The sequence below is a fragment of the Rhinolophus ferrumequinum genome, chromosome 19 (genome assembly GCF_004115265.2).
Source record: "Rhinolophus ferrumequinum isolate MPI-CBG mRhiFer1 chromosome 19, mRhiFer1_v1.p, whole genome shotgun sequence".
Lineage (NCBI taxonomy): Eukaryota > Metazoa > Chordata > Mammalia > Chiroptera > Rhinolophidae > Rhinolophus > Rhinolophus ferrumequinum.
The window spans coordinates 46,582,636-46,596,913 of NC_046302.1; the positions used below are offsets into that span (position 1 = coordinate 46,582,636).

At 44.6% G+C, this 14,278-nt stretch overlaps 1 protein-coding gene across 1 annotated transcript in view; it reads right to left on the minus strand.

Annotated features, from left to right (window-relative positions):
• FECH (ferrochelatase) overlaps window positions 1-9,138 on the minus strand; it is a 35,471-nt gene extending 26,333 nt beyond the window's left edge. The window contains exons 1-2 of the mRNA XM_033087369.1: window positions 8,869-9,138; window positions 822-951 (exon numbers count right to left, since the gene is read on the minus strand). Coding sequence (XP_032943260.1) covers window positions 822-951; window positions 8,869-8,935 — 197 coding nt within the window. The 5' untranslated portion in view covers window positions 8,936-9,138. The remainder of the gene's footprint in view (window positions 1-821; window positions 952-8,868) is intronic.
• Window positions 9,139-14,278: the final 5,140 nt, after the last annotated feature.

Consider the following 14,278-nt stretch of genomic DNA (forward strand, 5'->3'; position numbering starts at 1 on the left):
TAGCTGTGTAGCTTTCATAGAACATCTGGTCTACCGGAAAGATCCAGGGGTTCAATAGTTCCTAGCTACTTTCTTTCTTTCCCTTTGCTTAGTGTTAAAGTGCGCTATTTCTATGTAGGTTCTCATTTAAACAATTGGCCTTCAGAGTCTTCTGTTGCCTCTGCACTGGAGGAAGACTTAGGAACAGCTGTGGCTTCTGTTATAAAAGAGGACAGCCAGCAACAATGCCAGGCCTGCTGCCGTCCACCCACAAACAGCTGAGGTGAGTATGAAACTCGTACTTCATTTCTTTAATAAACCACATGATGTCATTTACAATTATGTTCACTGTGTGAACCGATGAAAAACAATGATAGGGTCTACCGCAGAAAAGCTTGGTAGGTTAGTTATTCTCGATCCTGTACAGGACACACATTTCAAAGGCATAATTATGTTAGGTTCATAAATACATTTCCAGCATACATAGAATTTGTTATGTGACATATTCCAGAACTAAATTCCTGCATAATTTGCACACTGTTTATGCTCAACTCTGTTCCTTTAACAAAAGCTCTGTGGGATTTTTTATATTTGTCATCTGTTTTGCAATAAAGCTGGAAAATAAATAAATAAATAAATGATGTCAAAATCTGTAAAAATTAAAAAAAAAAAACAACTGAAAGCCCTAAAGGGGAGGTGGGGGGTGAGATCTGTTTAACAGTCTAAGAGCTTCTGAAAGGAAGCCAAGAAAATAACATGCCGCTCCTTACACACTGGGTTTTCCCCGCACCTTTCCATAAATAAGGCAAAGTCCTTATTAGTACCTAAAATTAGACGCATACCTCTTCCCTGGTTGGACTTGAGGTTTTGGGTTTCTGGCGCGTTGGGCTGTTTCTGTGCCGGCGGCGGCTGCTGCGGCTGCTTCTGATTGGCACCTCCACGGCTGACCGGCCCTTGAGCTGCCAGGCACCACTGTGACAAAATGGAAGTGCTAGCATGAAATCTAGCTGGAAAGTCATTTCTTTTGAAGAGGTCCTCAGAGCACAACTCCTGGATTTAAATTTTAAAGAGATGCTATAGCAGAGGTGATTTTCCCAGCATTTCTGTGCAGGCGGGGGAAGGCACTTCAGGCCTCTCCCAGGGGACACGGCGGCTCCCCCTAGGATGGCTTATCACACCCTACACGGAGCCTATTCAGAAACGAGCACCTCCTCTCCCTGCCTTGGCTGCAGACTTGGATAGGATACCTCACGAGAATCACTGCACCTTAGGAAAGTTACTGACGGCAGCACGCTGCTCATATGAAAGGTGAGGAGCCGCAGAAAGGGTCAGAGCCACTGGCTTAAGGAGTGGACACGGGCCAATTTCCCACCAGCTGCACAGCTCTCATATCTGCCTACGTGCCTTCTCCAATAAAGCACCAGGACTGAGGAGCCTAGTATTGCTTTTAGACCCTGACAAGGGGCACCTCTGCTTTAAAGGGCCAACTCTGGCACACATCCTGCTGCACCCCACCCCACGGGGGTGCAGTCTGCACAGCCAAGGATTCATGGACTCCCAGAAGCCACACCCCACATTCCTACCAGGGTCCTAGCACCTAGGGACCCAGGGTTCCCTGCCCCCGAAACCCCACACCCACTTCCTGGGTCTGCACAGCCCTCTTTCGTGGGTCCATCCTTCTGAGGTCTGACCATGCCATCAGTGCAAGCAATTCTTGACCTGAAGGGTAGCCAACAGGTGGTTGTTTGGAGCTTGAACACACAGACTGGAGCGTCCACATGTGTATGCAAAGATTTCACAATGCAGGACAGGGCCGGCAGTGGGAAGAGAAGCAGGGAAGCCTGCGGGCCAGAGGCAAGTCTCCCAAAGCTCCACATTTCTGCAGGAACTCTGAAGAGTTCAAGAGTTCACCCTCCCAGGTTGTGATGAAGGTCTATTTGTCAGTGTAGGAGAACAGAGTATATGTCACAGATTGTGAGCTTGCTATCCCACACATGATGTATGGTCCTTCATTTGTACTCTTCCCCTGGGCACCACAAGAGTCCGTGGTGGGCCTGGAGAACCCACCTGAACTGAGCAGCCCCATGAGTCATACGCACACTGTCCATGGGACTCCCTTCCCTAACCTCAAACCAGTAGGTTTGCAACCTGCTGAAGGTCAGTCTCCTTCTTCCCTCCTCCTACCTATGAGTCATAGGTGTCGTCATAGGTGTCCTGGTGAGGGACTTGGGTTGGGTACTAGCAGTTCTGACTCTGAATCCAGCTGTCACCTATTAGCAATGTGTCTGGGGTTGGGTTATAGTATTTCTGAGCCTTAGTTTCCCCAGCTGTAAAATGATGACACCTTACTATCCTTGTGAGGATTACATCAGATAAAACCAGTGAAGCATTCTGTACAGACTCTGCCACCTGTGATTAGTGCTGGCACTAGTTTCATTTGTAAGTGTCTAGAGCACAGGGACTATACCTGCTCTGATTTTTTATCACCTAGCATGTCTATAAAATATAGGAGAATGGTGTCTCCAGGCCACTTAGATTTCCAGCTGTCCAGATTGTGCCCATTCCCTACAGGGCCAATTACACGAGCTTTGCTGGATAATCCTTACTAACTCAAAGTGGAAGTGCAAAGATTGACATAAAGACGTTCAATTCTGCTCACATGAACTCTCAAACCAACCCACGTCTCCTTGTTTTAGACACGTTCAATGCTGAACTGCAGGATGAGATTTAACCAGGTTCTCAATCATGCCACAATGCCTGCAAGTCCTTATATGAATGAGATTAAATCAGATTCCCAGGGGTATGAAAATAGAGCTTTGGCATCCCACAGTATGACTGCCGGTGATAAAATAAGATTCCTCCTGTGAACCTTAACAAGGAGTTGGGGGAGAGGGGTGAGATGAGACCCTCCAGCTGGTACATGAGTATTTCCTAGTACAATTTGGGAGCTGGGAGCTTTGTGAGCTGCTGAACTATTGTCACGCCCTCTGCTTACAGAATTCTCTTCTCTGTGGTTGAACAAATTCTCCGTGGAGGGTGCTGCTGCTAACCATGGATCCCGTCTGCTCAGGACTTAGAGTTAGTACATCTACCTCTCAAGGACTTCTCTAAAATGCACCTCTCCCCTGATGATCTGAGGTTCTAGAGAAACAAAGAGTGTCTCCTGTCAAGAGATTAGTGTTCGTCTAGCTAAAGGAGTTTAAAGTCATCATTCGAAGGACCAAGTAAGACTCGTGAATATACTCAGCTCACAGCTGAAGAGAAATCCAAAGGCACAGGCAGCATAGAACACAGTATGTGTTCTGGAGCCAGAGACATCTGAGCAGAAATCCCTCACAGGACCAACAAGCTGAGTGGCATTGTTTGGGCAACTCGCCGAGCTACTCCAAGTTTCACTTTTCTCAGCTGTAAAATGGTGATGAGGCCAAACTTGCAGGGCTGTTGTGAAGAATAGAAAAACAAAACAAAACAAAATAAAACCTATGTCCAGCCCCAAGAGCAGTGCCTGGCACATTGCATGTGGTTAAGCAAGAGGTAAGACTACTATCATCTCACTCAACGTCATCAATAGACTCTGTGGTTTCAAGCAAAATAATGAATAACGGAACCAGTTTTACCACAGGCTAACTGATATAAACTAGAGTTAACTTCCTACAGCTTCTCATCAACGTTATAATGAAATGACTTTAAACAAAACAATGTTATTTGAGGACCTGCTATACTCAACAGGAAGGCCTTGCCCACTTATGAACTAAGATCAGGTAATTCTACTCTTGACATGGACAACTGGTCTACCTTTGGAAGACTTACAAACAATAAAAGCTACAAAACTGAGGGATATGCAGGAGAAGATGATATAAGAGAACACAACTTTGTAACTCCTGGACAAACCCAATAGGTGAATCACTCAAAAGCAAACTTGTGAAAGAACAGAACAAAGATCCATAAAAAGAACTACACAAAATGGAGACAAGCAATCTACCAGACGCAGAGTTCAAAACACTACTTATAAAGATATTCAGTGATCTTAATGAGACCTTCAACAGATAGGAAACATAAAAAAGGAGATAGAAAACATAAAAAATAACCAGTCAGAAATGAAGAATACAGTAACTGAAATAAAGAATATATTAGAGGGAATCAACATATATTAGAGGGATGAAGCAGAGGATCGAATCAACTTTGGAAGCTAAGGTAGCAGATAACACCCAATCAGACAGCAAAAAGAAAGAAGAATCCAAAAAAATGAGGATACTTTAAGGGGGCCTCTGGAACAACATCACGCATACCAACGTTCGTATCATAGGGGTACTAGAGGAAGAGAGACAGCAAGGAATTGAAAACCTATTTGGAGAAATAATGATAGAAAATTTCCTTAACCTGGCAAAGGAAATAGATATACAAGCCAGGAAGCACAGAGAGTCCCAAACAAGATGAATCCAAAGAGACATGTACCAAGATACATCATAATTAAAATGCCAAAGGTTAAAGACAAAGAAAAAATCTTGAAAGCAGCAAGAGAAAAGCAGTTAGTTACCTACAAGGGAGCTCCCATAAGACTGTCAGCTGATTTCTTAACAGAAACTTTGCAGGCTAGAAGGGATTAGCATGCAATATTCAAAGTGATAAAAGGCAAGGACCTATAACCAAGATTACTCTACCCAGCAAAGCTATCATTTAGAATCGAAGGACAGATAAAGAGCTTCCCAGACAAGAAAAAGTTGAAGTTCATCACCACCAAACAAAATAAGACTTAGAAACGAAGGCTATAACAAGAGACAAAAGACCCAGTAATCCTATTTCTGGGTATTTATCCGAAAAAACTCAAAACATACTTCGAAAAGGTACATCCGTATGTTCACTGCAGCATTATTTACAATAGCCAAGATATGGAGGCATCCTGGGTGCCCATCAATGGATGAATGGATAAAGAAGGTACATATATACAAAGGAATATTACTCTGCTATAGAAAAAAATGAAATCTTGTCATCTGCAACCACATGAATGGACCTAGAGAATATTATGTTAAGTGAAATAAGTCAGACTGAGAAAGACAAATACCATATGATGTCACTTATATGTGGAATCTAAAAAACAAAATAAACAAACAAAACAGAAACAAACTCATAAATACAGAGAACATTTTGAGGGTTACCAAATGGGAGGGGGGCAGGGGGTGCTACGTGAAAAAGGGGAAGGAATTAAGTACAATTGGTAGTTACAAAGTAAAGTATAACATAAGGAATATAGTCAATATTATCGTAATCACTGTTTATAGTGTCAGATGGGGACCAGATTTATCAGGGTGATCACTTCATAAGTTATATGAATGTCTAATCACTGTGTTGTACAGCTGAAACTAATATTGTATGTCAACTGAAAATACAAAATTTTTTAAAAGGTAAACTTGTCACTTAAGAAGTTTATGGGTATTAACTGGTTCTCCAAAACCAAATTATTTAATATTTTGGATGCTTGGGGTGGGGCAGGAGAGGGTAGAAAGCATGGTACACAAGTACTTAAATATGTAACAGAGCCCTTTTCTATCACATAGGAGGTGAGGATTATTTCAAAAGGTACTTACAAAAATATGTCCCATTTTTCGGGGCGGCTGGATGGTTCAGTTGGTTAGAGCACGAGCTCTCAACAACAAGGTTGTCGGTTCAATTCCCACATGGGATGGTGGGCTGTGCCCCCTGCAACTAACGCTTGAAAACGGCAACAGGACTTGGAGCTGAGCTGCGCCCTCCACAACTAGATTGAAGGACAACGACTTGGAGCTGATGGGCCCTGGAGAAACACACTGTTTCCACAATATTCCCCAATAAAAAAATTAATATATATATATATGTATATTTTTAAAATGACATATATATGTGTGTGTGTATATATATGTGTACATATATATATATATACACACACACACATATATATGCATATATATATATCATTTTAAAAATTCAGAGAAATAAGGTTCTACATTGTGACTATTAATAAACACTTGGGGAGGGAAGCTTTCAAAAAAATAATTGTTGGGTCTGGCCCGGTGGCTCAGGCAGTTGGAGCTCGGTGCTCCTAACTCCAAAGGCTGCCGGTTCGATTCCCACATGGGCCAGTGGGCTCTCAACCACAAGGTTGCTGGTTCAACTCCTCAAGTCCCGCAAAGGATGGTGGGCTCTGACCCCTGCAACTAAGTTTGAACACGGCATCTTGAGCTGAGCTGCCTCCCGGATGGCTCAGTTGGTTGGAGCACATCCTCTCAACCACAAGGTTGCCAGTTTGATTCCTCGACTCCCGCAAGGGATGGTGGAATGTGCCCCCTGCAACTAGCAACGGCAACTGGACCTGGAGCTGAGCTGCGCCCTCCACAATTAAGACTGAAAGGACAACGACTTGACATGGAAAAAAGTCCTGGAAGTACACACTGTTCCCCAATAAAGTCCTGATCCCCTTCCCCAATAAAATAAAATAAAATAAAATAGTTATTTTTCTCGTATGGAGCCAAAATGTTCTAATTTGATATAAACATTGATACTCTACGATTCTAAAAACGTTTTTTCTAATTATGAAAGATATACATGCTTAATGTAGAAAACTTGGAAAGAAAAAGTTACAAAGGAAAATAATTCATTATTCTACCAACTTTCTAATAAAAAATATATTTTTATGTATGTATTTTATATGTATTTTAATAAATATGTATTTTATACATATTTTTATATAAAATATATATTTTATCATATATGTATATAATATGATATATAGTCCACCACAAGGAAGCTTATTAATTCTGTAATATGCCAAAAACATAAGAGGTTAAAACTTTGCTTTTCCAGTCTTACTTTCAGAATTCGTTTTTAGAAATATTAGGTTGGTGCAAAAGTAACCGCGGTTTTTGCAATTATTTTTAAACTGTTAAACCGCAATGACTTTTGCACCGACCTAATACTATTCAATTTTTCCTAACCCAGATAATGTTAATCCCTTCATATCAAACAAGATGATTAAAATATTATAATCATAACTACTTCTTAAAATCATAGTCCGTAATACAACTGGACGTCAAATCAACTTTATGGTTTCTGAATCCTTCCACTTAGTTACTTATAACCTGGACAACAAATCATTTAAAGTTTCTCATATTGTTCCATGACCTCAAATCTAGATCCTGTCATACTTTATTTGTCACAGGAAAGGTCAATGAAAGCAAAGATTAATTTGATGCTTCTTTCAGCCCCATTACTGCCATTGTGCTTCCTTTTCTTAAGAGAGAATGTCTTTTGTCTTCCAGAGCCCTGATCCTCATTGTACACTGGGTCCTTATCATTTTCCTAACAAAGGTACCTGTAATAAGACATGGAGGTTCAGAGTGGATTCTCTCTACTCCCTCTCAGTAGGTGCCAGACTGATGAATTAGGGAACTTCTTAGAAAAATAAGTCAGCTCTGTGTCCAGTCACCATTCAGATGCACTAGTTAAGCATCTTGGTATGTGGCAATCTTTTACATAATAGTAACTGAACATTTTGAGAGTCTTGATTATCTACTGGATGCCAGGCAGTGTGCTACAGACTTGGCCTGTATCTAGCTAATCTTCATGCCAAGCCTATGAGGTACTACCTGACTCCTTTTACAATTATTACCGCAGCTCAAGCCAGGATGGGTGCCTTGCTCAGGGGGTCACAGGAATGCTGCAGAGCTACGTGGTGTCCCAACCAGGAGTGTCTAGCCCAGAGTCCCATCAGCTCATCCTGCAGACACAACCTATATTCAGGGTTTGTATCAAAAACGTGTGCAGTTGTCAATGGGTCTTATTTGTTCTCCAAATATCTCTAGAAAACACTAGCCCAGGCTGCCTCATGATGGGTCCTGCTGCCAAGGACAAGTGAGCACTGGATGATGCCAGGGGTTCGGGCAGAGCAGCATGGGCCCACTGTGACCTCCATCACCAGGGAGGGAAGCCAGGGTAGATGCCAGTGGTGGTGGTGATGAGTAGAATGAAGAAATAAAATGGAGTCACTGTGGTCAAGCTGCCGTATTATTAAAAGAAAGTAGGCTGAGGCATAAGGAAACAATTCTATTCTTGCCTTAACTAGGTTGGGAACTTAAATTTCTGAAGTTCCAGTCCTGAGTCAATACCTGGATGCACTTCAGTCCGTTTTGTATCAATGCCTGGACACACAGCAAAGCTTCAGTGAACCATCTGAATGTCCTCAAGAAGAAACCGTTCCATTACTCAGGCCACTGGACATCTGGAAGATTACAACCTGGAGCCAATCCGCAGGCTAAGAATGCAGGGCTAACTTTTTTCCAAATGTGTGCTTTTTACTATAAAACTCTCCAACTGTTCTTTCTCCTGCGGAACACTCTGGGTATTGCCGAGTTGTCCCTTTGCAAACCCTTAAGACCTCTCACTAAATCTTTGTCCTTTATTTCTGGCCGAAGTCTCCTGACAATTTTGAACGCTGGTGGACTAATGCCTTCATTACAGTCCTCCCTGCGGCAGGCCCTTAACACAACGTCTCTCCCGTAATCCTCACAACAATCCATCCTTGCCTGTCATTATTCTGATTTTACAAACACGCACTAAAGCTCTGAGGAATTCAGCCATTGCGGACTGCCACCCAGGTGACTGGTAGGACTCCAGATCCCCTCCCCGCGGCATCCCAGGGCCCTCAGTTGACCCACGTAACCCTGTCGACCCTCCCAGGGGAGGGTCCCTTTCCAGTGCTTTCTCCGCCCCTCTGCCCACCCCGCTCAGCTTCCTGCGCAGTCGGCCGCTGCTCCCGGAAGCCCCCAGGCTGGGGGTGGGGAGACCGGCGGGAGGTGCCTGCGGTCCCCGCCGTCGCTGGACCTCGGTGTCGGCGGCTGCCGCGACAACCCCACTTACTTCGATCGCGAAGCAGGGCGCCCGCAGCTCGCAGGGCCGCAGCCATGTTTGTGCCGACGGAAAGCATTCTCGGGACAGCCGCGGCCCGGGACCTGGATTCCTCCCGCGACGACACGCTCAGGGGCCGGCCCCACCAGCGCCCAGCCGCAGCGCGTCCCCGCCGGCACCCCGCGAACCCTTATCTCCCTCGCGGCCTCCCTCTGCGCCCCCGTGGTGCGCCCACTCATTCGCTGCGGAGCCCGGGCAGGGCCGCGGGGGCGGGGCCAGGCGAGGACACGCCCCTCGCCGGGAGCCGGCCCAGGCCCAGTGCGGCCCCAAGTGTAAGACAGGGCTCCGGACTACGCTAGTGGCTCCCTCCGCGCCACGCTAGTGGCTCCCTCCGCGCCACCTCCACTAAAGCCATGCTAGACCCCGGGTCACCGTGGGCGAATGCCCTGATTGCATGTGCCAACCTGACCAAGTCAGAAATAACAGCCACAGCTCAGCAAAGAACTTTCTGTACATTTCTGTCACTGTTACTTAGCTATAAGGATGCTTTGCTTCAGTTCTCCGGTTTGCTTGCCTAATTACACCACAATTGTGCCAACTCTGTTTTGTTTTGCTTTGTTTTCAGAATAGCAAAAGACACTCATGACATTATTCAGTTTCTCCGTAGTATCTCTATGTAGCAGAGTTTGACAGATGGGACAGAAAACAAACATTACACTAACAGGAGAGCATTAGGAAAAGTGAAGGCCAGTCTGGTGAATGCATTTCTTAAAGGGATGGTGTAGTGAGGTTTGTTAGAATCAGGTCTGCGCACCTTCACCAGGTAAGCGCCTGGCCCCAGTCCGGGATGGAACAGGCCTCTCCCGCCTTTCTAGTCAATCCTACATTCTCGCATTTGCATCTGCCAACCCTGCCCAGATGTTCAGTGTATCATGGAGAACAAGACCACCCCTTGGAACACAAAGGTCTCAGGCATCATTCCTTCATTGAATAATTACTGAGCACCTACTGTGCGCACCGGGAAAACAGCAGTGAACGGAGTAGACAAGGGCCTTACAGAGGAGTTAAGGGAGAGATAGAAAACAATCATGTACTAGTTTGGGTGACGATGAGCATTAGAAAGAAGAATGAAGCAACATAGCGAGATGGTGGGGAGAGGCTAACGTAATTTGAAATAGATGGGTCAGAGAACTCCTCACTGACATCTGGGCAACGGCCTGAAGAAAGTAAGGGGGCAAGCCATGTGGAACATTCCTGCAAGATGAAGTCTAGACTGGGTTGAAGCTAAAATATGTGCTCTTGATTGCATTAGTTTATTGTTAATGTTAGTCCTCCTTAGGGTTATAAGCCCAATGTAAAATGTCAAATTAAACGGGTTTCCTTTCATATTACCGACATGATCTTCAAAACCAAGCAGATGTTCCCTGAGAAATGGACAGTGACACTTGCTCCAAGTATCAAACTGCTTTCCTACACATTTTGCTAACTTTCTACTCTCCTTACAAAAATTGTAACAGTTTCATTTGCCCTTTAAAAAAGTGATCTTCATAGATTATATACTTCTCTACCTAAAGCCTAAATCTATTTCTTTTCAATAAATTATACCAAAAGATTCTACATTTTGAACTACTGTGCTGGGAAAAGTATAGACCAGGCCAGAGAACTAGAAAAGGCCAAGGGTGTCAGATGTCTAAGCTACATGGGCTCGTCTCAGCCACTTCTGGGAGCTCTGGATAAGTCACCCCCCCAGCTGGGTGCTGTACCCCTCCTGCTAGGTGGAGATAACAGGGCTCTTCTGGCCCCTCCCAGGCTAATGGGGATGATTAGTGATGAGGCATAAAGGTGACACATCTCACATCATCAACAGTTGGGAGGGGTTAAATTTGTATCTGACCAGAAAGGAGAAAGGAGCTAGAAAAACATGTTTTATTAAATTTATCAACATAATATTTTTTTAAATGAATTAACACCATTTCGTACATTTTACTCATAGCCTGTGGTTTGATTTTTACTGCCATTTAAAAAACTCAGTCAACATTCCTCATGTTAAAACCTCCTGGTGCACATATAAGACGGGTTATAAATGGAAACAGAACCTCATTATTTTTCCCCAACAGAGTATCATAACAATTGTTATTTCTAATCCATGGCTTAGTTCTTACAAACATCAAATATAAAAGCTTTCCAATGCGTGAATTTTTATGTTCCTATGAAATGAAAGCAGATAAAATGTGCTTTATATCGGTCCTTTTCAAAACTGATTAGAAAACAGCCCATAACCCAGAAGTTGTGAATTCTAAATCTGGGTTTACTAAGAAAACCAGAAAGGCCCTTGAAAGGCCAAAGAAATTTATAAAACAATATGGGATTTATATACATACATATATACATTTTTATTTCTATGAATGCATTTTTATTTATATATATGAATGCATTTTTCTAGCTCACATATACGTATTTATAACAAAATGATATCTACTTCCTTTAACAATCAGAAGGCCAAATCCCTGGGCCAACTCAGAGAACTGGCACCCCCCCCACCCCCCTCGAAGGAGAGGGTTTGTCTGAGCCAGGGTGACTTAATTAGTGAAGAAAGCACTCTCCTGTCACAGAAAGCACTCCGAGTTCAGCCTCTGGTCCTAAATAAAATGAATTTGTCGGTTCCAGCTCAATGCTTCAGGGAAGGGAGGATTGCCTAATTCATTATTTGCCATGATTGGCACCTCTGAGCTACACAAACTAAATTTAGATTACTCAATTCTGTTTCCTTAATCAGAAAAACAACAGGGCAAGTGGGGGTGGTGGTCAATTTGCGAGGAAGAGTGGCTGTGTGAGGCAAACAAATGATTACTCAGAGAAATCTGATCGATTGTCCCCACAACTGTTTTACGGCAAAGAGGCTACCAAACCCAGGCCAATCTGACGTGCATTTTGACTTCCCCTCTTAACGCCACAGAGCCGTAAGCCCACCAGTGGCGATGGGCTTATTGTTCCATCTGCTTGTATTTACTGAGAGTCTACTATGAGCAAAGCAACGTGAAGGCTAAAAACGTAAAGACTGAATTGGATTCTCAACTAGCGCATTCATTTATGAAGTAAACACAGTACGTATGGAGAGCCTTCCTATGTCAGGTAGGTGCTGGGCACTGGGCACACAGCCAGTGCCATCTCTAGAGTCATGGCACTTACATTGTAGAAGGCAAGGCAGACAATAAACAAAAGATATACAGTAAAATGTCAGGTATGGCTAGGGACCAGGAAGAACAATAAAAGAGGCAGAGGAATGCGGAGAGGCAGAACTGCTGGTTTTGGTGCTGCCACTGTACATGGCCTCTGCAAAGCTGGCATTTGAGTAGGAACCCGAGGGGAGTAAGGGAGGCTGTCTGCAGGGCTTTACAAGCAGAATGGTCCAGAGCAGAAAGTGCTGCAACACATTCAAGGCTTGTATTAGTTTCCTAGGGCTGTTGGAACAACATACCACAAACCAGGTGGCTTAAAACAACAGAAATGTATCATCCTCCAGTTCTGAAGGCTGGAAGTCCCAAATCAAGGTATCCGGAGGGCCGTGCTCCCTCTGAAATATGTAGGCAAGAATCCTTCCGTCTCTTCCTTGCTTCTCCTTGGCATTCCGTGGCTTGCAGCTGCATCATTCATCTCCTCCTTCATCGTCACACGGCCTTCTCTTTGTGCGTCTGTCTTCACAGGACAATCATCCCCTCTTATAAGGACACCAGTCATGGTGGATTAAAGGCCCATCCTACTAACCTCACCTTAACTCAATTACATCTGCAACGACCTTGTTTCCAATAAGGTGATGTCTACAAGGACCACAGGTGAGGATTTGCACATATCTTTGGGGGCACACAATTCAACCCATAGCAAGGCTTTGGAGGAACAGCGAGGAGACCGTGTGTCTCGAGTGTGTAGGTGCAGTGGGAAGAAATGTCAGCCAATGGATGCAGCCAATGGATGCGATGAAAGACTGTCTTACTGGGTGATGTCCCTCCAGCAGTGATCTGTGCTTACGTTTCAGAAGGCTCAGTTTGTCTGCGGTGTAGAGAACAACCTGGCGCTCCCGCTCCAGTGTGAAGACACGTGCCGCGTAACTAAATGCGTTCATTTTCTCCTAGGGGGTGTGTTTTTTTGTTTGGTTTTTTTTGAGCACATATTGGGCAAGAATGGTTTTTTCTGGCACTCCTGCTCCCTGGATGGTGGAAGGGTCCTCACAGAGCCTTTCCAGGTGCCTCTGCCAAGAACCAGGGATTTCATCAGTCTTAGATGGGGTTTGTGTTAATTTCTTGGCTCCATAGGCCTGCTCCTTGCAGGTGCGTGTGTACATTGAAACCAGGAGAGTTGATTCTTTCCAGGAAGCTTTCATTCCCTCTCCTGAGCACTGGGCAAATAACAGGCTTCTTGGTCCTCTGGCCTACAGGGCGTTTCCTAAGTTTCTTTTCAAAGAAGGGCCAGCCGTCTGAGGTGTCCGAGGTCCAGCTTCATGTAGGCCCTTACTTCCCCTTCCTGTGGAGGAGCTGGGGACATGATGTGTACATTTTGTGAAAATGCATGATGGAGTTGCACGTTTATGATGTATGCCCTTTTCTGCATGAATGTCATACTTTAATAAAAGGTTCTTTGAAAGGCCCCCCAGTGCTTTTATCTGGGTTCAATTCTCCCTCTAACCCCCCATCCCTAACCTAACAGCTCTGGCTTTAAGACCCTTTCTACTCCCTCCCCTCCAGTTCTGATGCCTAGAGATTTTCCTTTCGTACTCAGCAAAGGTTGGGGGGTGGAGGGAATTATATTTATCCAGGAAATCTACCTGGTTAGGGTCGGGAACCAAGAGGGGAGCATAAGATTCCCTGTGATGATTTTAAGCCGAGAGGATGAAGGAATGCTTTTTCATCACGGTGGTTTTAGAATTTACAAGGGCAGGCTTGAATATACTGAATGTGGGAGGCATGCGACCGAGGCAGAAGAGCACATGATACCCTAGAGCAAGCAAGGCATTCACACTGGATGTGGGAAGAGTTCAGAGAGGAGGCTGGCGAGAGGCCGAGGGCCAAGCCTGACTATGCTGAGGACTTGGGACTTTGTAGGCTATTGGGGGTCACCGTAGTCATGACAGTGAGAGGAGTAGCCTGTTCCTGGCTAGGCTCAGAGGAAGCTAATTAAGCAAGCAGTGTAAGCTATAGTATGCAAGGGAGGCGAGGCAGGGTGGACAAATAGGAGACAGTGGCCGCCATTCACAGAGGTGTTGAGTGGCCATGGGAAGGTGTTGAGGGGAACGGCTTTGGGAAGCAGTGGACTTAATGGCACATTGGAGATCACAGGCAAGTTGAAATCAGGCAACTCCAAGGTTTCCAGGCCTGGCGAGGCCAAAACAGAGACACGCTGGTCAGCAGGACAGCTGGTTAGAGACAGA